The sequence below is a fragment of the Apis laboriosa genome, unplaced genomic scaffold (genome assembly GCF_014066325.1).
Source record: "Apis laboriosa isolate Shangri-la unplaced genomic scaffold, ASM1406632v1 scaffold28_cov147, whole genome shotgun sequence".
NCBI lineage: Eukaryota > Metazoa > Arthropoda > Insecta > Hymenoptera > Apidae > Apis > Apis laboriosa.
In genome coordinates this window covers 81345-105740 of record NW_025222687.1, presented here as the reverse complement: position 1 = coordinate 105740, position 24396 = coordinate 81345, and the positions used below count along the sequence as shown (strand labels likewise).

General features: G+C 33.7%; 1 protein-coding gene across 5 annotated transcripts in view; it reads left to right on the top strand.

The window, feature by feature from the left end:
- LOC122714275 (zinc finger protein Noc-like) overlaps positions 1-24396 on the top strand; it is a 173940-nt gene that overhangs the window by 74942 nt on the left and 74602 nt on the right. Inside the window, exons 1-4 of one of the 5 annotated variants that reach the window (XM_043935482.1) lie at positions 8604-8746; positions 13065-13195; positions 13892-14150; positions 14340-14423. In XM_043935482.1, coding sequence (XP_043791417.1) covers positions 14402-14423 — 22 coding nt within the window. In that variant the 5' untranslated portion in view covers positions 8604-8746; positions 13065-13195; positions 13892-14150; positions 14340-14401. Of the gene's footprint in view, positions 1-8603; positions 8747-13064; positions 13586-13682; positions 14151-14339; positions 14424-24396 lie in introns of those variants that run through there. The other 4 variants (XM_043935479.1, XM_043935480.1, XM_043935481.1 and 1 more) reach the window with 4 other exon arrangements.

The window sequence follows — 24396 nt, the reverse complement described above, 5'->3', positions numbered from 1 at the left end:
CGTTTCGCCCGCGCGCCGATAAACCATGAATGCCTTTTTTCTTCTCCTCCACATCGCGCCTCTTCTCCCCCACTACTTTGCTCTCCGTTCGTCTAATAATCGAACTTTTCACTTTCGAATTGCTTTTCACTTTCGATCGGCGAGTATCCACGTTTCCCAACGTGTCTAAAATATAAAAAAAATATTTTAATATAATATAGTAAGTAGTAATTGAAAAGGAAAATGCACGCGAGTTCCAAGTTCGGTTCTCCCCTTGCGTTCGACGCCAATGCGAATGGCGAAGAGAGAGAGAGAGAGAGGAGTAGTCGAAATGGAATAAACTAACCGTCGTTTTCCTGACGACAGGCGATACGTCACTGTGACCAATTCACAATAGAGCATTACACCCCGAGACCGGGACGACAATAGTTATCTCCGGGATGTACGAACGTGTAGGTGGTTATTATTCGCACGCGCACACGTGTCACCGGGGACGGCGACAAGTAGCGGCATTGGCGCTGCTTGAAACGCGAGTTTCGAGTAGCCGTTGCGGAAGCACCTCGACACACCAAGCTTCGCTCAATTACCGTCCCACTTAATGCACTCGCGCGGTGATTCACCAGCCACCTCCCCCTCTTCCGTTCCGCACCTCGAAACCGTCATTTTTCATATCCCGCCTTCGCGTCTCTTTTATAATCCTTAACCAATTAAACTCGTTGCTAATTATCGCTCCAATTACGGTATCATCACAGGTATAAATATTAAATAAAGCGCGATCGAATTTCAATATTTTCGCCCGTTCGCCGAATCGAACGATTTCGAATAATGGAGAACGGGCGGATCCTTCGGTTTTTAAACCCTCGTCGATGTTTCCAGCCATCCGTTGATCCAATCAACATTTTTCTCAACAATTAGAGATCCTATCTCGCCGAGTGTGCCTCGGCTCTAATTACTCCGTGACTCGACTCGATTTCGATCGAGATAACGCTCGGATATTCAAAGTCTACGTCTATTAACGATTTTTCTAAATTAACGCGTACAACGTACGTGTTATCTCGTAAAATGGAATATCTTACGGGTTTACTCAGCGCAACCAACTTATTTACAAATGACACGTTTTAATTTTAGTAATAGAGCGGTGTAGAGTTATCTTATCGAGATTGCAAAAATTTGTTGCACGAGTATAAATTATAACCAGTTTAATTTTCGATCGAGCCAGATGCGCGAAACGCTTGGCGATTAAAGAAAAAAAATTGTATAAATTTACTCGATCGAGTTCACGATCGAGTTGACGAATAGCCGATTGTACAAAGAGGAGATAAATTAAACGAAGGAAGAGAGAGAGAGAGAGAGAGAGAGAGAGCACGCATCAGGAAGAAAGGACTCATAAAAGACTTATCGGCCGATCCGGCGTCGTAATCACTTTCCCGCTAGGGTTGAAAGTAATGCGCTGTAAAGTTTCGGGGTGGACGGGAAAGTAAATCAAACTAGAATTACCGGCTGCTTAGCATACGGACCCGAGCCTCGTACGGACAAGATGGCAGGGGAGAGGGAGCAGAGCCGACGACGACCGTGGAAGGCAACCAGAAATAATATCGCCATGAATACAAGAGTGAGCGCCATTACACGTAATTGTGATCTATAGGTGTCATATATTACGGCGTCGACGACGTATAAAGGGCGTTCAGGCTTGCACGCGTAAATCCTCGTCGTCCTCTCCCTACCGTCATTTTCCCCTCCGACTCGTACCCCTCGCGCAAAGCCCCTCTCCGCTCCAACCTTCTTCGCCCCACTCCCCGGAATTATCACCCACGCCGTGTCGCTCCAACTTTTTACCATTTTCATTTTTCCACGTGCGAAACGACGACGTCTCGAGACGATACAAACGATACTTTCACCCTCTCGTTTCTCTTTCAACCTCGTTCCACGCTCTCTCTCTCTCTCTCTCTCTTTCGTTTGGTACGGAAGAAAAAAGAAAAGAAAAGAAAAGAAAAGAAAAGAAAAGAAAAAAGGAAAAATCGATATCGACGCGGAACATAGGCGCAACGTGGCGCGGATAGGAAATGCATAAATCACGGGAATACAATACGCGCGAGAAATCAATCTTCTTTCACGGTTCATAGTTTCTCGTTGGCGTTCCGTGGCGCGAATGTTTTCACGGTTCGAAAGTGGCGCGCGCGCGAGAAGATCGATCGACGCTGGTCAGGGCGATCGGTCGATGGCTCTCCACGTCGGCCCGGGACACCTCTCTTCTGTTCCCTTTCTTCTTCGCGTCGAGGCGAAAGCGATATTACATATCGCGGTGATGTATCGTCTCCCCAACGTTCGGGGTGCGTCACGGTACGTTACACCCGGACCGCTCGCCGCGAATAAAATCATTGTTGGTAAGTGATTAATGATCGCGTTATAAGGGGCAAACCGAACGCGATTCCCCGCCTCTCGTCGATATCGCCAACTTTTCGGCGACATTTTCGCACCGATTCCTCCCGCGATCGATTTATCCCGTTCCACTAGATAGAAAAAACTTGGATAATTCGCAACGTAAACTTTCCCCTTCCTTCCCGAGCGCATTTCTCTTTCGCAGTTCTCTTTTCGCCAAATATACCATTTGTAACCATGTGTAGTACGAACGTTCGCGAGATTTCATAATAATAGTTGTCCGAACGCGTTTACGTTCCATTTCGATTATCCCTCTTAAATTGTTAAACCGCTGTTACGGGATCGATTTACCGAACGTACGACGATTCTATCAAGGGAAAGAAACGTTAACGATTGAATCGTAGAAGGTTCGCCTCGATCGTATCTCAGCAACAGCAACTTCAATCTACGCAATTTATCAACGCGATACCGACTCACCCCGCGCTTCTTTCAGATTGATGTTACTATAACAACACGTCAGTTATTCATTGTGCGCCCGGCAGTGCATTAATCAAGCCCTCGCTCTGACATCAAATACAAATGATATTTTATAGCGTCATAAATCTTCGGTGGCTGTCACCGTTCGTGGGCGTTTGCTACGAACACGTCTCTTGGGACGTCCCCTACTCGCTCAATCTCTCTCCCTCTCTCTCTCTCTCTCTCTGACTCCTCCTTCTCCCCCCGTATCCTGCTTTGTCCTGTCGAGTCGTATGACTTCTCGCTTGTCGTGCCACTTCGATTTAGCCTAATCATTTCTCTTCCCAATTTCCTTCCACGCTATCGATTCCTATGCCTTACTGCTCGTTTCATTATTCCAAAACCATTTATCCCTTTCCGCTCTACGAGTACACGTGAGCGAGTTGATCCCGTTTCGATCTTTTGTTCGACGATTTGTACTCCATTATCCGATAAACCGACGATTATCGATCCTTTTCGTCGATAAAAGTGACCGATATAAAAAGGAATTATTCGCACGAAAGGATGGTATATTTTTCTCTTCGTTTTCGACCTTTCTCCACGGAGGGATCTTTTCGTAAATACACCTTTGTGGATGGATAGATGGACGCGTTATGAACTCGAGAAACGAATCACGTATTCGCGATAATCGCGAATAATATTATTATTATTATTATTCTCTCGGGAGAGAGGCTCTTTTCTCCGCTCGTGTCGCCATCTCGTAGCGCGCTCGAGAAAGTTTCTACTTCGTCGCTTTGGTCGGTAAACGGACCGAAAGCGAAAATCGATCGATTTTTGAAACGCGATGAATTAAATTATAAACGGTGTGAATAATATCGTGTTTTCACGATAGATCGACGAATCGCAGTAGCGAGAACGAATCGGGAAAACAGCTACGCGTTCGTTGTACCGTCGCTGTCGCGATCATAGGTTACGTCTCATAGGATAGCTTGTAACGTGCGAACGTTAATTTCACGTTATACCGTGTAATCAACACTCGTACGCGAGTATCAATTGCGATTAATTATCGTGATAGCGTATCCAAGGCACGGAAACGCGTTACACTCGCACCTCGCAGGTGTTCCCACCGTACATTTTGCTCGACGCGGTCTTCTGTTCGTGTTATTTCCCTCGATCAAAATGATGGTAATTTTCGGAAAAAATTACGGTACCGCTAAAACGGCAAGCAACGATATAAGCTACGAGTTGGAAACGGTATATAAGCAAACAAGCGAACGTGCAATTGGACAAGCAGCTGGTTCGGACATCAAATGAAATAGCGGAAGCGAGGGAAGGAAGATCGTTGGCGATGCGCTCGTGGCCGAGGAACGGAGAGAGATAAGGTGCCTCGGGCCGTGTCTGTCATGTCAGCCGACGTAATAAGTTTGAAATCCACATCAAGCGATTAATAATGCTCGAGCGATTCGCAAAAAGGTGGTGGTGCTGGTGGTGGTGTTGGTGGTGCTGGTGGTGGTGGTGGTGGTCGTGGTCGTGGTCGTGGCGGCGGCGATGGTGGTGGTAGTGATGGTAGTGATGGTGCATCGTCGGTAAGAGAGAAGTTGTTGAGCTAGCCTCGGGCTCCCGCGGTGGCGGCGGCCATGTTTGCTGTCAGTAACAACTCTCCTCCCGCATTACCGCTTACTACCGCTCGTTTGTACCATCTTTTGCAAATAATAATCGTTCTCTCTCTTTTCTCGCATCGTCGCGCGTTTCCTCTATCGTCTATCGCCTATCCCCTTTCTCCGTTCCACGATCCATCGAAATTCATTTCGTCGCCATTTCCCAACGTTCGTTGTACGTGTGCGCGTACGATACCGAGCGTCATCAAACTGACGATAATAAGATTAGAAAGTAAAATGTTTTTCGTTACGTAACGCGTGGATAAAAGGTAATGCTTTTCGAGATACGCGTATAATAACGACTGCGATCGGTGTACCGAAACGAGCATTACGTAATAAACTCGAAAGTGCCAATGATACACGGCTATAATTTATTACGAGTTGAAAGTAATAACGGCGCGAGTGTATTTCCTTCCAAGTAATTTTCAACTTTGTAATACACGTGTATCGTTACGCGCGCATACGTAATTACCACACGCACTATTCGTTAAAAACAATTTTCTATCGAAGATTTTTTTCTTTTCTTTTTTTTTTTTTTCGATATCGCGCGTTTAACGAATATATATATATATATATATGTGTGTGTGTATCATTTCGCTCGAACGAAATTAATAAAGCGAACAAGGATTTAAGGTGGTCACATTCTCGTGAAAAAATCTTCGAGATCTCTCGAGATTGAATCACGCGCGTATATAATTTTCAAGCGTGATCGTTGATCGTTTCGTTGATCGCTTATGAAGCGTAACCGTTGGAAACGCCTAGGCTCTTAGATAGGAATAACCATTTGTTTTATCGAATAACACTGTCACAACGTTTCAACGAGTCCTAACGAAATATAAATCAAGTAAGTGACTTTAACGAACGAATGTACGAAAGCCGCGACCACGTGACTCCCATTCAAGTTAAACGTTTGCCGATAATGACGAAGATACGGTTAGAAGATTTATTAGTAGTCAGCCGCGTATACCGTGTTTACGTGTGTAGGAAGGAAACGAAAGCTCGTTAGTCAGGTTTGAGTTAGGTAGTCGATATGGATGTCAAGCGCGATTCGTTTCGTTGGCTAATTATAAAGGCCGAAGGCCTCGAGGCTCGAAGCGGCGTCGTTTCAACTTCCGAACCGGGCCGTTTCGCAGACCTCCGCGCAGATTTTATAAATTATTCAGTTCGACCATGTCGGGATCACGGCACAATGTGGTGCAAAAAATTAAATTTGCCGGATAGTTGCTGTCGTTGGCCAACGTTATCGTTATTAATGTTTCGCATTAATTATCGACGAAAAAAGATGGCGCTAAAGATCGGCAAAAAGATGTTTCGTTCGAGCCGATAGAAGAATGGCTCGTCGCTAATCGGCCACGATCGATCTCTTTCGCCATTTTTTCTCCTCCTCCCTTTCCTTTCTTTTCCGCTCCGATTTTAATATTCCTTCCAATTTTCCTCCCTTTCACTCGCACCGTCAAAAAAAATCAATCATCCCTCCCTCGCTCTCTAATAATTCGAGCAAAGTTACGCGGATCGATCTACGGAATATATAATCGATAATATAACGAACGAGTATCGACATACCGATCGAGAGAGGGAACAAATGAAAAAAGCATTCGTAAATCGTTTGTACGATCAAGCGATGATGGAGAGAGAGAGAAAAAAAGAAAAAAGCCAGCAAGATGGTAGAAAAAGATCGCGATTCGATCGAGAGGGAAAAGTAATTTTCGGAATAACGAATCTGTAATTAGAATAATAAAGGACTCGACTATGCAAATCAAGTCCGTCGTATAACAAATTTTCACGTGATAAAGTTTGCTGGCTGGGTTAGTAGGGTATACTACGTATAGTGACAAGGTAGCAGATAGCTATCGTAATTTATACTCGACCCGCGTGTTCAGCATTTCCAATCTAAATGAATGAACAGCGATAGATAAGGAGGAGCTAATAAACGGTGCTGCGTTAAATCTTTTCGAAACGTATTACACCTCGCCAAATCGATATTCTAGTTTCGAGAAGTGTCTCGTCGCGTTTTACGTTTCTTCGTTTGACAAATTGAAAAAAAAATGAAATTATAATATTTACGATTTATAGATAGCACGCATGCGAAAATAACAAAGATTCGTGGTCTATGGAATGGATGAAATTAGAGAGATGAAAATCGATGAATGAACGCGTGTACCAAGATAACGAACGATGAGATTGTTTATCGACGATATTTGTCGAAAAATCGTTGGCCGTACGAGGGAATCGAATTAAATTTCAGCGCGAGCTGTCCGGAGATATTGTTTCGCCGATGACCGATGAACGAGATCTGAAAGGAAACTGGGAGTTGACACGCGAAATATAACCTGGTTATCGATAGTCGCTCCCGGGATTAGCAGGATTCCGAACGGGCATCTGAGTAGTATGGATGGTGACTAGGGCAGAGATAGCGATCGTAATTTATATCGGGGCAGCGTGTTCCACGTTTCCAATCGAAACGAACGAGGCGAACAGCCGGAGATAAGTTGGCGCTAATAAATGACGGAAACTGTCTCCTCGAGTACTTCCCCGTAAATATAAGTAAACAACTGGCTTCAGATTTATAAGTTGTAGCGTTTCTTTTTTTCAACCAAAGCGTCGCTACCAACTAGTTTCGTTGCTCCTTTTCGTTTCGAGAGATGCAACGTTTCATCACGCGCTGCTTCGTTTCACGCCATGTGTCGTTAAAGCGACCGCGTCACGTAATAAGACGTAATATTTCACGACCTTCCTTTTCCTTCCTCCCTTCTCCTATCCATCCATTCGATCGTTCCTGTTTTACGCCGCGAATAGGTGGCGTAATTTATCGATATTTTCGATATACAACAACAACGTTATTTCATCAGGCGTGATATACCCGATTATCGTTTTAGAATTTAGAACGGTAGGAAACGGTGAAGAACGGCTCGAGATGTAGCTCGATTAACACATCGATGCGAGGACGTAACATGGAGTCGATTAACTTAAGCCGACGGCCCGGTGAAAACTTCATAAGCGTTGTTTCCTTTTCCTACGAAGAGACGGGATTAAGTACAGGCCTGTAATTTATCCGACATTATTGCGATCTGCTGCTATAGAACTCGGCGCACACTCGGTAAACATATGGTAATCAGCCGATTTGACTCATCAAGGCTCAGCTTTGTAAATGGCACGGATGTCCTCGGTAATTTATGCGATGCACAACCGTGTAAGTGCAACCGATGAACAAGCGAGCGCTCACCTCGACGCGCAATCGTTAAATTCAATGCAAACGCATTACGCTCGTAGTTGCAGAAATCGTCGAGGGAGGGGAGAAGAAAAACCAATCGGCTCGAGAGAGAGAGAGAGAGGGAGGGGATAAAAGCAGGAGCGGAAACAGCGAAACGATAAAACGCTACTTTCACGCGTTGAACGATCGCCTTAGCCCGAGCGTGGAGAAGACTTGCGAGTAACGAAACGTTCGATACGGTTTGATTGATTGCCAGTTATAAATATTCGGCGTTGCGTATCCGAGACTTGAAACGAAAAAAATATCTGCAGGCAGTGCGAATTTCACGAAACTTTCTCCGATAAATTTTCTCCTTAACTTCGTGCGATCAAAGCTAACGCTTTTTTGAGACATCAAGAGTACTTCCAATCTATACGTCTCTATTTCTCTTAATTTTTTCAACGATTTGCGAGAAAATATAATCAAAAGGAATTTATTGTTCGTCAATATTTATTACTTTATTACCAATTTTTCACTTTTTTGAAATATAATAAAATTTTTATATTTACGATTTAAAATCTTTTATGCGTTATCTCTCTCTTTCTCTCTCTCTCTATCTTTGTCTCTCTTTTTTTTTTAAATAAGAATGGATGATAAAATAACGAATATATATATATAGAATTTTTATTATTAACGCGTTTAATTTTGATATTATAAAAATTACTCTATGAATCTCATAAAATGAAAAATTACGTTTTGAAAAATAATCGATATAAATTAAAATTTTTTTCTACGATAATTGTTAATCTAAATAAACTTTGAACGATCTTTGTAGAATTTTAATACGAAAAATTTAAAATTTATTTCGATACATTGTAAAGCTTTCTCTTGACGCTTAAATTTTGCAGAATAGAATAGAGTTAAACAGAGCAAAAATCGGGGAAAAAGAACAGATATGGTAAAAATTAGGAAATCAGCGCCATCTCTCGCAAATGAAACTAACGAGAATGAATAGTAGGAGAAGAATAGAATTGACCGTCAGCATCATCTCTCGACTAACGAACACATCTTCTCAGTCGGCAAGGTAAAGTAGAACACTCAAAAGATGGCGTTGGTCATGAATTCTTGAAATAGTTACAAAATAAAAGTTTATTTTTAGTCCTTGTTTCACGATAATTTACATATGATAATTACGTATGATAATCATGAGAGAAGTAAAATGCACATGATATCTTACGAAAAATTATATCGTGTATTCTGAAATATCGAAAAAATGTTAGAAGAATATTTTTTATGCTATCTATCGTGTTATAATTCAAGTACGTACACGTTTCACACTATAAAGTTTGTATAAATATAATAATCATCACAGAGAAATAAAGAATAGACGTGATATCTTACTAAACTTCGTATCGTACGTTCTAAAATACCAACTTTAAAAAAGATCAGAGTATGATATCTTACGCCATCTAGGCGTATTATAATCCAAATACATACACAAAATTATACGATTCAAAAAATAAAAAAAATTTAAAGTTTGTACTTATTAAATTTAAGAAACAAGAATATTATTCATCTCTTTAATAAAATAAATCCAAATATAATCGTGTTCACAATTCAATTAACTCGTATTATTTTTTATAAAATATATTATTGAAGTAATATTATTTAGCGATACGATTATCGCATAATTATCGAATAATAATAATAATTTCCCAATAGATTTTATTGTTTGCTGCGAATTGAAGAATTACGACGTTTCATCTTTTTTGCGTAAAAATTTGTTTATTTTTGAATAAATTCTTTTTTTAACATATCTTTACAAAACGATTACAAAAAAAAAAGAAAAAGAAAATAAATAAAATTTTTACATAACACAATATTTTGCACAATATTACTTACAATATATTATTTTATTCATTTAATTAATTTTCTCGATTCTGCATGCACGTGATTCTAAATACATTTTCTTAATCAGTACGATGCAAATTTTTCGTTTTTGTAAAAGATTTTTAAATACAACATTAAAACATTTTAATTAAACAATATTCTATTTATTCTAAAAACTCATTTTATATCTATGCACATAAGAATAATATAAAAATAATAAAATTATTTTGTTTATAAAAAATTTTTCATAACCTTATTTATTATGTACATAATAACGTCAACAATTTTCAAGAATATAATATGAAGCACAAATAATCATTAAAGTTCAAGGTTGTATTTCATTTTTATATTGCAGATTTTTCTTTGTTTATTCTATTGTGCAGTCTATATAATCTATTACTTTGTTTGTTTTGTTTGTTTGTACATTTATTCATTATTAATTGATATATAGTTATAATCAATATTAAATTTTTTTCATAAATTGCAGTTTTATGAAATTTAGTTAATTGTTATATTAAATTACTTTTTTACATGTATCTTTTTTGACTCAGTTAATATTTGTTAAGTTTTTTTTTATAGTTTAATTTTTTTAGATTTTTATAATCTTTAGATTAAATTTTTCTCTTATATTTTCAATTTTCTAAAATTATTTTAGTTTATAATAGTTTTATATTATATTTCCTTTTTATTTTTTTGTATTTATTTATTTAGAATTATTAGAATGTTAAATTTCTCTTTATAACTTTGTTAAATTATACTTAATACTTATATATAAAATATTTATATATAAAAATACTTAATGTTATTAAATTATTTTTTTATACACATCTTATCTGATTCAGTTAACATTTGTTAAGTTTTCTTTTTATAGTTTAATTTTTTTTATATTTCTTTAACTTTTAGGTTAAACTGTTTTCTTATATGTTTAATTTTCTAAAAACTTCTTTTAGATTATAATATTTTTATATTATATTTTCTTTATATTTTTATATTTATGTATTTATATATTAAAATATTAAATTCCTTTTATATATGTTGTATCTTTATTAAATTTAATTAATTGTTATATTAAATTACATTTTTATATGTATCTTTCTGAATCAATTAACATTTGTTAAGTTTTTCTTATAGTTTAATTTTTTAAGATTTTTATAATCTTTAGATTAAATTTTTCTCTTATATTTTCAATTTTTTAAAATTGTTTTAGTTTATAATAGTTTTATATTATATTTCCTATTTATGTTTTTATATTTATTCATTTAGAATTATTAGAATGTTAAATTTCACTTTATATTATAACTTATGTTGTAACTTTTACATGTTTTATGTCATTTTGTTAAATTTACTTAATTATTATTAAATTATTTTTTTATACACATCTTATCTGATTCAGTTAACATTTGTTAAGTTTTCTTTTTATAGTTTAATTTTTTTCATATTTCTTTAATTTTTAAGTAATCTTTAAACTATTTTTTTATAATTTTCTAAAAATTTCTTTTAGTATTTTTATGTTATATTTCCTCCTTATATTTTTATCTTTACTTACTATTTATATTTATTAAAGTATTAAATTTCTTCTATATATGTTGTATCTTTGTTAAATTTAATTAATTGTTATATTAAATTACTTTTTTACAATATATATATATTTTGATTTAGTTAAGTCATTTGTTAAGTTTTTTTTTTTTTATATATTAGCATCTTAATTTCCCTTTTTATTATTTTAGTTTTTTTTAGATTTCTTCAACTTTGAAATTAATTTTTTTTTTTATATTTTAATTTTAAAAAATTTTTTTCAATATATAATAGTTAATTTTTTTTGTTAGTTGTTAGTTGACATTTTCTTATTATATTTTCATATTTATTCATATTCAAATATTATAATATAAATTTTTCTCTTATAACAACTTGTTAAATTTATTGAATTAAATAATTTAGTGAATTATGTTATATAATTTTTTTTCTTTTTTCAGTTAATATTATTAATTTATTAAGTTCTTTGTTTAGAGTTTTATTTTTTTTTTTTTTTTTTTTTTTTAGATTTCTTAAACTTCTAAATTAAATTCTTCTCTTTCAATTTTTAAACATTTTTTCTAGTTTATAGTAATTGATTTATTTTATCATGTTTTCATATTTATATATTCTTTTTGTAAGTTGTAATTTAACAGCTTGTTAAATTTAGTATTTCATGTTTATAAATAATTATATATATTATATTATATATGTTTTTTCTGATTAAGTTAATATTTATTAAGTTTTTTGTTTGTAGTTTTGTTTCCTTTTTTTTTTTCAGATTTCTTTTACTATTAGGTTAAAATTTTCTTCTATGCTTTTAATTTTCTAAAAATTTTTTTAGAAATAAATAATTGGTAATATTTTTATATTATATCCTCTTTTTATGTCTTTATATTTATTCATTATTTATATATTACAATATTTATATATTACAATATATATATTACAAAGTTTTCTCTTACATGTTTCACTTTTTACTTTTAATGTTTCACTTTTCACTTTTCACTTTTCACATTTAAATGTTAAATGTTACATTATTATATATATTTTTTAATTCAATTAAGATTTATGTTAGATTAGAATATTAGAATATCAGAAGATTAGAATATTTAATTAAGATTTTTTTATATTTATTTTCATTATTCAATTAACATGTGTATTAAAATTTTTTTACATGCTTAAACTTTTTGAATATATATTTAACTTATATGTTAAATTTATATGTTATTATATATGTATTATCACTATTATATATATTATTTAATTATTATTAATATAATTTTGTCATATTATATTGTCAAATGGATTTGATGTTATGTTATATATTTTATTTTGTTATATTTTTGCTTTTTTTTTTTGATTCACTCAATATTTGTATTAAATTTCTTTTGCATGTTGGAAATTTTTTTGTTTTATTTAATTTTTATTTACAAATTTTTAAATTGTTGTAAAGTTAATATTTATTCAAATTTGATTGATCTTATTAAATAAAATATTTTTCAATTTATCTTGTCTCTTGTAAATTATATTAAATTATTTTTTTATGCTTAAGATTTATTCAGATTTCCAATTTTGTTGATTTTTATATTATTATTTCCTTACTTTTCAGATTTATTAAATTTATTTAATTTCAAAGTTAAATTTCACTTGTTGTTGTTTGAATTTTATCAAATTCAGTTACTTTTATATTAAGTTTTTTTTTTATGTTTCAATTTTTATAAACATATTTATATTTTTTGTTAAATTTTTCTCTTATATTTTATTTTTATTTGGGTTTAATTATCCTTCATATTAAATTTTTTCTTTATGCTATAATCTTATATAATTAACTTTGTTATTAAACTAAAGTTTAATAATTTTATTAAATTTTATTAAAAATTTTAATAATAATTACATTATATTTTTAATAGGTAAATTTTCGCAGGATTTATATATAATTAATATTTAATATGATTTTTTAATTTTTTATGAACAAATAAACAACATGCACCAATCAGAAAGCAGCTAAATCGCAGTCATGAAGCGGATCAGTGCGCATTGCGGTGCGCATGGCGTCAGTTCACGGTTGAAAATCACGGGGAAAGGATGTATCGCCGGTTTGAGACGTGTGACTTGAAATACGCAATAAGTTATTCTTATTATATAAATTTATCAATTATTGTTAGTTTCGTTTATTTCATAATCCATTTAAAACAGTGATAACGAAATTAATTATTCTTTTGAGTTTCTTTATGCGTTTTTCTTCGATTGTTCACTTACTTGTTGCATCGTTAATAGCTTTTTGTATCGAAATATTTCGAAATAGGATATAGCTTTATTTTAATTTACTTTGAATTTTATACGTTTATTTAGTTTTACATTCTTGATATTTTAATACGATTTTATCCATTTTTTTCGTTTGATTAAAAGTTTTAATCTTCTTTTTCGCGAATTTGATAGAATCATAATAGGCGGGAAAATTTCCAGTATAGACGCCATGTTTGTTCTTGATGACGCAGTAAAATTTGATATTTCACACGTATATATTTTTATTCTACTTTATTGCATTATTAGTGGCTTTTGTTAAATAATTCATAATAAAATTTATTCTACTTAGGAAAAATTGAAAAAATTAAAAGTTTATAAGAAATTTTGATTATCTATTATTAGAAAATAAATTTTAAATTCTAACGAATTCTAACGAATTTTATTGGATTTCGAATATTTATAAATATTTCTTATTCATTATTCTTAAAGAAGTGGTAAAAATAAATGCTCGATAAGGAAAAAAAAAAATCAAAAAATATTACTTCTACTTCTATTCCTAATTTAATATTAATTTCAGAAAATATTTGTGACTGCTTGCAATAATGCGGTTAATAGAGTCAGTGTTTGTTCGTCATAGTATTTTCAGTATTTTTTTATAAATACAATAGTTCTAATTAAATTGAATTATAGGAGTCAAACGCGAAAGTAGAATCAGTGTTTGTCCGTCGATATAAGTTTATAATTTACACGGTTATGTGTTATTAGTTTCATATTTTTTTTATATTCGGTAAAAAGTAGAGTCAGTGTACGAAGAATATCATTCATTACACGAAAAGGTAACAATCTTTTATTCTATTTAAATTTTTAAATTTTAAATTTTTATTAAGTTTTAATTTTTATCTTGTTACGAATTTTGATATAATATATATCATTATTATATTAATAATTTTATATTTCATTATTTCAATTTTTTTGAAATAATTAAAACATATTTTAAATAATATTATCCTTTTGTTTTGTTATAGATTTCTACCAACTTTCACATCCTATCTGATGATAGCCTTCTTCTCGATTCCTAACAGCAATAATGGCGTTCGTCGCATCATTTGGTAAGTCGCATACATTTCAATTCTTTCGGTCAGTCAATCGTATCGTCGAAAAGAACAGAAAGTCCGAAATCAACATGGATGATTAAAATTTTTAGATAGATTTTTAAGAAAATATAAAAATGATAGTAATAAAATTAATTGCATTTTATTATTCTATATTCTAAAAAATTATAGTTCTCTATCCTCAGAAAATAACTGAAATATTCAGTAATTCTATTTAATAACTTTTCTCAATTTTTTAAAACTTACCGGTAAAAGAACAATATATTTCGTAAGTACGTACTTAGATTATAACTAAACTAGATGGCGCAAAGAGTACGTTGAGGTCGATAAAATATGCGATGTAAAATTCCGTAAGATGTCACGTCAATTCCATTCCTCTTATGTATTTTACATATTTATTAACGAATGGCGTGTTATTAATAAAAGAATTGCAATCTTTTATAATAATAAATAAAATGTTCACTTATTTGGATAGAGACAATTTCAAATTATATATTTTTCAAGTTTCATCAAAGCGAAGAATGTACGATATTTATTCTTTACTATTTTTTATAAATACATTTTCAAGCTACGAGCTTCAACGAATATCACGTTACTTTTATCCTATATTTTTAATAAGTTTTTCTCAATTATGCTTTCGAAATATTATTCGATTACGTTATAACGGAATAAATTACTAAATATGTTTATTCATAAATATCTAAACTATCTATCTTTTTTCGATTTTACGTTTATAGTTATGAATATTTGCAAAATATAAGAATTGAAAAAATTTAAAAGTTACGGTAAAACCAGAAAAGAACGAAAAAATTGAGAAAATTCAACGAACGATGACCAATTGTTATTAATTGGATGCCGAGGAATAAAAATTGAGCTTTCTCGCGAGTTTCTCAAATAAAGGAACTGTTTCGTTCATTTCCTCGTTGATTTATTTCGTTCCACTCGAGTAATTACTTCACACTACCGTGAATAAGAATAGAAATGGATTCGATAAGATCGAAGAATCGATATAGACCGATCTTTCGATTTTATAAATAATCCGTAAACTCTCAATTGTTGTACGATATAGGTTTTTTTTTTTAGAGATGCATAATGCTCGTTTGCCGATGGATTACAATTGCGAATGATTTAATCGCGTACATGTTAATGCTACGAATCACGCTTTATCGAATTTCAACAATGGCCGACGATACTGCGAAAGAGAAGATCGTTTCGCGTATCGGATCCTAGAGTAACGATGAATTAGATAGAGAATCAATTTGTAATAAATTTTTCGCAAACGAAACGCGATAAAATTGTTTCATATAAATCCTTGGAAAAAGAGAATCGTACCATGTGATTTGAATTAAACCCAATAGGAAAGTAAATCAAAAAAATTACGAAAAGCCAAGACTTTATACGTGACTTTGCGTCTATTGGGATGTTTTCCCTAAATTTCGTAAATTGAATATTCGAACGTAATTTAGCTAAATAAAAATTATTAAACAGAATATATCTGTAGCACGATATTTCAAAACCGATTTAAAAATCGTTGAGGAAAAAATTAAAACGCACGAGACATAAAATGTTTAATTCTAAAGCAAAATATTTACGATATATTAATATTATCGGTATATTGGAACGGTACATAGAACGGAATACGCGCGAGAAAATAAACGAACATTTTTTTCGCTCGATTTCCCATTATTACCGTATACGCGAGAGAACTCGAAAGAGGAAAGTCCGTCGAAAGCTGAAAGAATTTTTCCGACGTGTTACGCCTCGAGAAATTCTCCATCTTCGTTTGTCCTGTTATAAATCGTCGACAGTTGCCACAGTTGTATCTCATCTGCGTTTACTTCCCGTAATGTCTTACCGACACGTTCCGGTTTTATTGGAAAATCAATCACGATCATAAACCCGGAAAATACATTTGACACGTTCATTTAAGTGTCGTCGTCGTGGCTGTGCTCGGATCTACTCGGCATTCGTAAACATCTTCCGATCCACGAGTGAAAAATATTTTCATATATCATATATCGCAATATATCTGAAAGATTAGTTCCTCTATATCATTTATACGAGAAAAGAAAGAACCGATCTATCTTTGTAGATTGATCGGTTTATACAACGTTTTATTTCTATACATATCTTTCAAATTTGATCTCGTAATTATCATAGATACATAGAAGACGATTTATTGTTATTAACGAACAGATAAAATATTTCGTATACGAAAATCCTGTACGTATATATGTATGCCGCGAAGAGAAATAAAATGGATGCGCGCATAAAGTTGAAAAATTCGAATGTACCTTTCTCTCAAATTCGCGATAGAGTTGAACCGTGTTAAACGTGTTGAACTTAAAAAGAACGAAAATGTTATATATCTACCATCTGCGCTGCTCAACATTTTCAGTTTATATAGCCTGACTTCACTTCTATCTGTTGAGATTTCCCGGAGTACGTGACTAGCCCGCTAACAACGTTTCTCGCGTGAAACGTATTTTCGGATGCTCGCCTATCTTAAGATCGTACGTGTATCTTGCATCGATTGACTAAACTTTGTTGAGAAAAATTCGTTTCGAAATTCGATATCGAAAATCTCGATGAATTTCATTTTATACGATTCACTATCGATAACTTTCTTATCGAATTCGCGTATATAAAAATTAATTATTAATAATTATTAATAATTGCCATTTTAATATAATAGAATAAATGGAATCGTGTACACTCTTTATAGGAAAATCATTAGCCTCGTTGCATCGTAACAATACGTGTCAAAAAAATAAAAACACTCGTGACGCATTGTCCATCACGAAGTAATGGACTGTATAATAAATGCCTGATTGCATTAGCGTTTTGATAAATGATGAAACTGTCGTTGAAATAAAAACGGAGATTGCTGAAATGATAAAATTTTAAAATTAATATTCGCAGATAAAGTCGAGATTCTTAAGTTTTTTTAATTTAAGCGACTAAGCGACGCAACACGATGCGTGGAAAAATCATTAATTCAAATCCAATGGCTTCTTTCTCCGAATAAAAAATTATTTCTTATATCATGTTTATACGATTAAGGATGTAACATATATACGATTAAAGCATATACGATTTAATTACAGCTACATCAGAATCTACTTTGCGTTAAAATCAAAAGCTAGTTCGTAATTAATTCGAGCATCTTTGTGGTTGCGAGCACGCGAAATTGCGCGAGAATAGTTGCCAACATTCGCCAACTTCCGCGAATCTTGCGAAAATATTAGCACGCTATCCTTGTAATATTATTTATCTCGGTTCTGTTTATCGTTTATCATCTGCCATTACAAACCCATCATTTTGATTATTTGAGAACGGAGAAACAAGGGAAAGAAATTTATAAGTTTGATCCGTTGAAACGTATATCTATATGCATACTAATTATGTAATACAAGCATACGCGACGTGCGCAAATATTATTTCGCTTGGCAAAAATAAACATCGAGCATACACACTTTGCCAATATTCACGATTGGACAAACCTATTTAATCGATTCCTGTCAGTTTCAATTATTTTTGTAGGAGTAAATACGATTCAACTACCGTTAATAAAAATAAAACCAATAATTCGTTATACCTCGTAAATTCGCTAAATATTTATTAGGTTCTCGATATCGCTACCCGTTTCGCGTTTCAATCAAAAATTTATGAAATATCACGATCGTTTTCATCCATGTTTACGATGGATACGCGAAACATTTTCTACGTTATCTCCGTTTTAATCCGTTCGGATCACGCATCCTTCTCGCATTTAACCGATTAATATCCGTTCGATCCTTTTCCATCGTATGCCCGCGTATCATGTACACGCGAAATCTGTAAGAATATTTACCTCGGTGTAACCTTTAACGTAACACTTAATCCTCTGCGATACAACTTTCATATTCGTTCCACTGTTTTTTCGATTTTATCGTTCCGTATCCTTGGCAACCGAGATAATTCCTACCACTATTTCATCTTTATTTTTCACGCCAGAGTTTTGTTTCGAGACGTAAGAAAATACCGTAATATCGTTGCGAAATAATCGTATCGCCATCCTCGTTTCTTTGTTTGAAATTGACCGCAAAATGCGAGAAGTCGTAAATTCGTTCAACGACGAAGCGAGATGACCGTTCTTACGATTTGCCGCTATCTTCTCTCGTTTCGTTTTCATTCGATTATTTCGGTCATTGAAGCCAACAATGGCAAGCGAAACGTAACGAGTTGTCCGACCGGTGGTGAGCGATAAGATTACTTGGGAATAATACTTTGTAATTCGAAAGTTAAACGATTGGAACGTCAAACGATCATTTGTTCTTCGAGGAAATGTATCTTCCTCTCGATAATTGACCGAAACGAATCGCTCGTACCAAAGAAATGTTTGTTTCTGGTAAATTTTCTGAAAAAAAAAAAAAAAGGAAAAATGACGCAATTTGCTATATTTGCTATTCACGATACATCGATATTATCTCGTAAAGAGACGCGATGCGCGAAATCGTAGAAAGAACGATTCGAATTAACATCGATGATAAAAATTCTTTTACCATTGCGCGTAAATTTAGAAAAATTACGGTATTTCGAATCGAGGTAACGAAGCAAATTAAGTTTTGAATATCGATCGGTTGAAATTTCGTTATCGCAATCACAAACTATGCATTTAAATTCTTCAACGATACGTTTACTTTTACAATCGTTTTTCAACGAACAAACGCGTATATATCTCGACAGTATATTGCCGCGACAAAATGATAAATCGTTACGTCGAAAATATTTTTTAAAACATCGTTTCTACAAAATACTTTTCGATAGTTTTCGTATAATTTTAACGGATTTTTACCGATAAAACGAGAAAGAAAAGAGGAATGGAGGGGAGATAATGGCTAAAACAAGAGACGGAAATTAGAGGGACGATAAATCGGTCCACGGAGACGATGGTGCCGAGCAAGCTTCCAAGGGAACTATTCTCGGTATAATTAAGCTATAACGGTTTCGTCCATTGTCTTTCCACGTCAATCGCGAACACGTGCACCTTCTGCGAAACTGCGAGAAAGCATCTATCGATACTTCTTTTGATTTACGACATAATTTACACGGAGAAAAGTCAGCATCGGTTGATACATCGTGCAATCGAGTTTCAATGAGGAATTCCAATCAGGAAAATCAAAGTAAACTAACGCTTTATAACGGATATAGAAAGAAAGTTGGTATCGAACGAATCATCCTCGATATCGTAATTCGAAGAGCATCGAATTAGATTTGAAAAAAGAAGATGAAAGTTTCCGTAAAATATCGAATACTGAAATTTGGCGAATCGCGTTGAAACTTATATCGAAGTTTAGATTATATTAAATTAGTTTAGCGTGCACGATTTAAGAAATAAAAAAAAATTCGGAAGACGCGTATTCGCGTACATATTCTTGAATAAAGCGCAAGGAATGGAAATCGTCGAAAAAGATCGTGGAAAGACATTGGTCAAGATCGAAATAAATGGTCTTTGCGATAGAAGATGGAAGAGAGACGTTAACGCGAGGTATAGTATTCGTCGTAGTTTTATTGCGATGTTGGCCTCGCGTTCGATCGTGAAGGTGGAAGGACAAGGAAGGAACGAAAGAGGAGTGGTGGGGGAATAGTTCGAGACGTAGAACTGGTTCGGTTCGTCGATCGCCAAAAGAAGAAAAATATGCTGTTTTTTCGCCAGTTTGAACGTATATAATAATTTCGAACGAAACGTTTCCCGTGTAATGATATAATCGTAATATCCGAGCACACAAATTTTATATTACGTAAGAGATAGAGTGTATTTATAGAGTGATTTATAAATATCGTTTCGTAGTTTTTTCTTTCTTTCTTTCTTTTTGCTCGAAAAGCTCGTCATTACATCGAATATCTGGAATCGAATTATTATCCTACGTGTGCGTGCGTGCGTGCGTGCGTGCGTGCGTGTGTGTATGTGCGCGTGCGTGTGTACGTGTGTGTGTGTGTGTCGAAGAGGACTTGGACGGGGGGGATATTTTATGGAACAGTTGAGTGGTAATGAAGGTGTTTACATGCAGACAAGAAGGCGTCTCGCCGAGCCGTAGGTAATTAGGACAGCCGCGTCTATCTACGCGATAGGCATTGCCAGAGGTAAATGTGGACGGGTGCGCTTTATTTCCGGAGCTTCCACTCTTCTAATGTACTGGCGTAATTAGCGTTATCCGATCTCTGGACAAAGAAGAAGAGTTACTCTCGTTTGTAGAAGCGCGGCGAAAAAGTAGCCGAGACAAAGGTACATTCGAATTCGAATTCGTTTTTTTCTAGCAATGAAATCTATATCTATATATCGGCCGCAATTTGCCGACCGAAATGAAAACGAAAATTTGCGAATGTTCATTTTTCATCGGGATAAAGATAAATGTAAGGTGAAAGGTATCGACTGCGAAAGGTCTCCACGATTGTTACGGAACGGAAACTTTTCTCCGTGACATGAAATAGAGAACTGTTGGTTCGAAATCGTTTACTCGTTGATACGGAAAAGCTGGATAGTATCTGGATAGGCAGCCAAGATATTTAAGGAGCCGATTCCGAACTCTTGGTTCCGTTAGCTCGTTAAAGTCTCGCTTCTCCTCCTGGAGAAAAAGATTTCTTCCAAGTGGCCGACTATAAACGACCACCGACTTCAACGTCCAATTGTACGCGTTCCGATAATGCGCTTCGCGCCTAGCCAATCTCGCCGAGACGACGACATAATTCACCATCCACCATCGTTTCTAAGAAAATAATTCTATTTAGATTTGAATATTATTCGAATCGGTATTCGACGTCGAATCGTTTCGATTTTTTTTCTTTTTTCAAGAGAAAAATACCAATTGAGTTATCGAACTGAAAAAAACTTTTTTGATTTATTCCAAAAAGGAATAATTTGATCGAGACGTTCGATTGTTAACAAGATACTCGAACTAAAATCTCCTTCTTCTTATCGTCGTAGTAATAAACTTTGCGTAAACTGTAAAGAACCTTAAAATATCGATGTTTCTTATTGATAAATATCTCGTACACTCGAAGGCTAAATTTATGTTAACGTTATTACACTGGTGGGAACTGCAATATCGATAAAGTTTCGGAATTGTTTTTGGAAACGTGCCTCTGAAGGTAAAGTGGATTCGAGATTGAAAATTGAAGCTTTTATTATATATATATATATATATATATATTTGTTACGACATTGGGGAAAACGGGACAGTTTTCTAAGCGTAACGTATATTCTCCGTTGTTATCCTTATTGCTGAAACGTCGAATAAGGGACAGCAGGTTGCAACCGAGGTTGTATTAGGTATATCGTGTATACAGTTATCTTATCTCGAGCGAGAAACTTTGGAAACCAGGAATGCGGAAATGTAGGTATATCATCCAAGGGAGTTTGCGTTAATATTTACCGTCGCTCGATAAAACATCGTTTCCCTATTTCCGTTCCACGGATAAATCTATTCGAATGATATCGATCGCGTTAATTTTTTTTTTTTTCTTCTCTCGCGATAACATTCGTTCGATGATTCGAAGATGAAATTTCGCGAGATTCGAAACGAAGGTGAAACGAAAATTATCGTGCGATTGTTCCGCTTTAAGTATCGCCTCGTATTAGCGAGAAGGCGGACAATTTAAATTATAGGTATGCTCGACCGAGACTGCTCTCTCTCTTATCGCATTAACGCGAGAATACCGTAAAATGCACAAGGTAAAGTAGCACGCCAACCAACAACTTGCAACGTAACCGTGTTCATTACGAAGAAAGATCTCGCCGAATTTCCCATTTACATTCCACCATCGTGTGCGACTCTTGGCACGGACGGTTATGCGCTCCTATTCACCCCTTCCTCCTGGATTAACTTATTTCCTCGTAATCGTGTATCGTCTCTCGATAAAAATTCTTCCCGTCTAACTTTTAAACGAATAATTTAACAATGCGCTCTTTCGATATTTCATTTCTCGAAATAGAAATCCTCTAATATCGTATGTTTGCAACAATTTTTCCTTAATTTTATCGTATTTCATCGTATCGTATCCGCCAGCAATGAGCGCAAATCGTGCGCCGCTCCACTCGACGTTATTTTATACTTGGTCGCGCCAAATGTTGCATATAATCTCGTTAAATTTGATGCGAAAACGTTCGTTGTAAACTTTACGCGGAATCGAACTGTTTTATTATTTAAATAACAAGCGTGAAACCAATACGATTTCCTTTGGAAAAAGGAAGTAAAATTGTATCGTTTGACTATTTTAAGATAGAAGAATTATTCGTTTAAAAATATCAACGGTCGATATAACATCGTTTGGACGAACGTTTAATCGAAATACCGAAATACGGTCCATATATGACCGATACTAAAAATACTTTCTAAAATTAATGCTTTCTTCCCGATTTTCATTATCGATCGGTCTACACGAGTACATAGTATTGTACGTATCTTTTTCGCAAATACCGAAAATAGGAAAAATTAATTTCTCGAATATAAATATTTATATCGTAGTAAAAAATTTATTATCGTTGTAATTCGATCGATTCGTAATTTCTTTTTTACGTTAAATTATATTTTAATATTGTCCCGGTGAGGCTGCTGGGATATTTAGCAGATTTTATAGCTTGGCACTCTATGGTTTAAATAAATTAAACGTTTCTTCGATAAATATTTATAGGATTTATTTCAATTCATAATTATATAATAACATCAATTATTGATCGTTTTACCACACGTAGATTTATCACATCAATCGTGTAAGTGTATTCCATACGATTTGTCCATTTGACGATTAATAATTTTGCTGTAATAAAATAAATAATATTCGTAATAGAATATTATTAAAATCACGAATCTATCATGAATAAAACATTGTCTTTGAAAATATATTTATTATAATTATTAAAAAAATTTATCTCGAAAAACTTGTCTTTAATAACTTAGGATCTAGTAAACATTTTTATAATATACGTACAGGCCATTTAATTTTCGGATTGAATGGTCCTTGACCAGGAAACGTTGGAAACGGACGACGTGCTGGTTGTGGTATATTTGGTACATATGCGAATACTGCGCATATCGTGGCGAGTAGTGCGAAGATAAATATTACTACCTTCATCTCGTTTTCTTTCTTTCCTGCTATTTAATTTAGAAACAATTGTTTCAACGATTAATCACTAGACGCGCATTATGCAATTCCTTCTTAAACGTATTAATTATTATATTTAAATCGTAATTAAATTTTTCTTTTTTTGTATATATCAACTATTTTTACGTTATATATTATATTCGTAACGTTTTGTAAATACGAATAGTCTTCTCTAGTAATTTTAAATTTTGCGATACAAATATATTACCACGCGTATATCGATAAAAAAATCCACGAAATCATTAATTTATTATCGCTGTGCAAGTAATAAGTAATAATATAATAATAATAATTAAATATTTACTTGTAATTATTATTGTATTCGATGGAAAATGAAATACTTTTGATACGAAGGAATAATTTAAAAAATTTTTTTATTACTTACGTTTTTGCAACTGTCGAAGATACAGACCTCAGAGTGTAGTTTCAATGCGAATGAACGTTGTTGCATTTATATATATATATATATCATCTCGATTGCGTAAGAATTCACACGAGTATGCATTTACTTGGTCGTGTAAATATGTATTCACATTTATTCTTCGTTACAAGGGGATTCCTACGCTTCTTTTTTTATCGCGAATGCTTGACGGAAAATCAATGACAGTGACCTCTTCTCGTATCAACGCCGAGTCGTATCGCGTATACTTTATTTACACATTTGGAAATCCCTTGGAACTAAATTTTCCTCGTATAAATTATACATCGTATATTTGTATCGGTATAACGAATCGTATGTAGTAATTAATTAATTAATACATACGATAATTCACATTTCCAAGTTTATGTTTTAATATAAAATTAAATCTACATCTCTCTTTTTTTC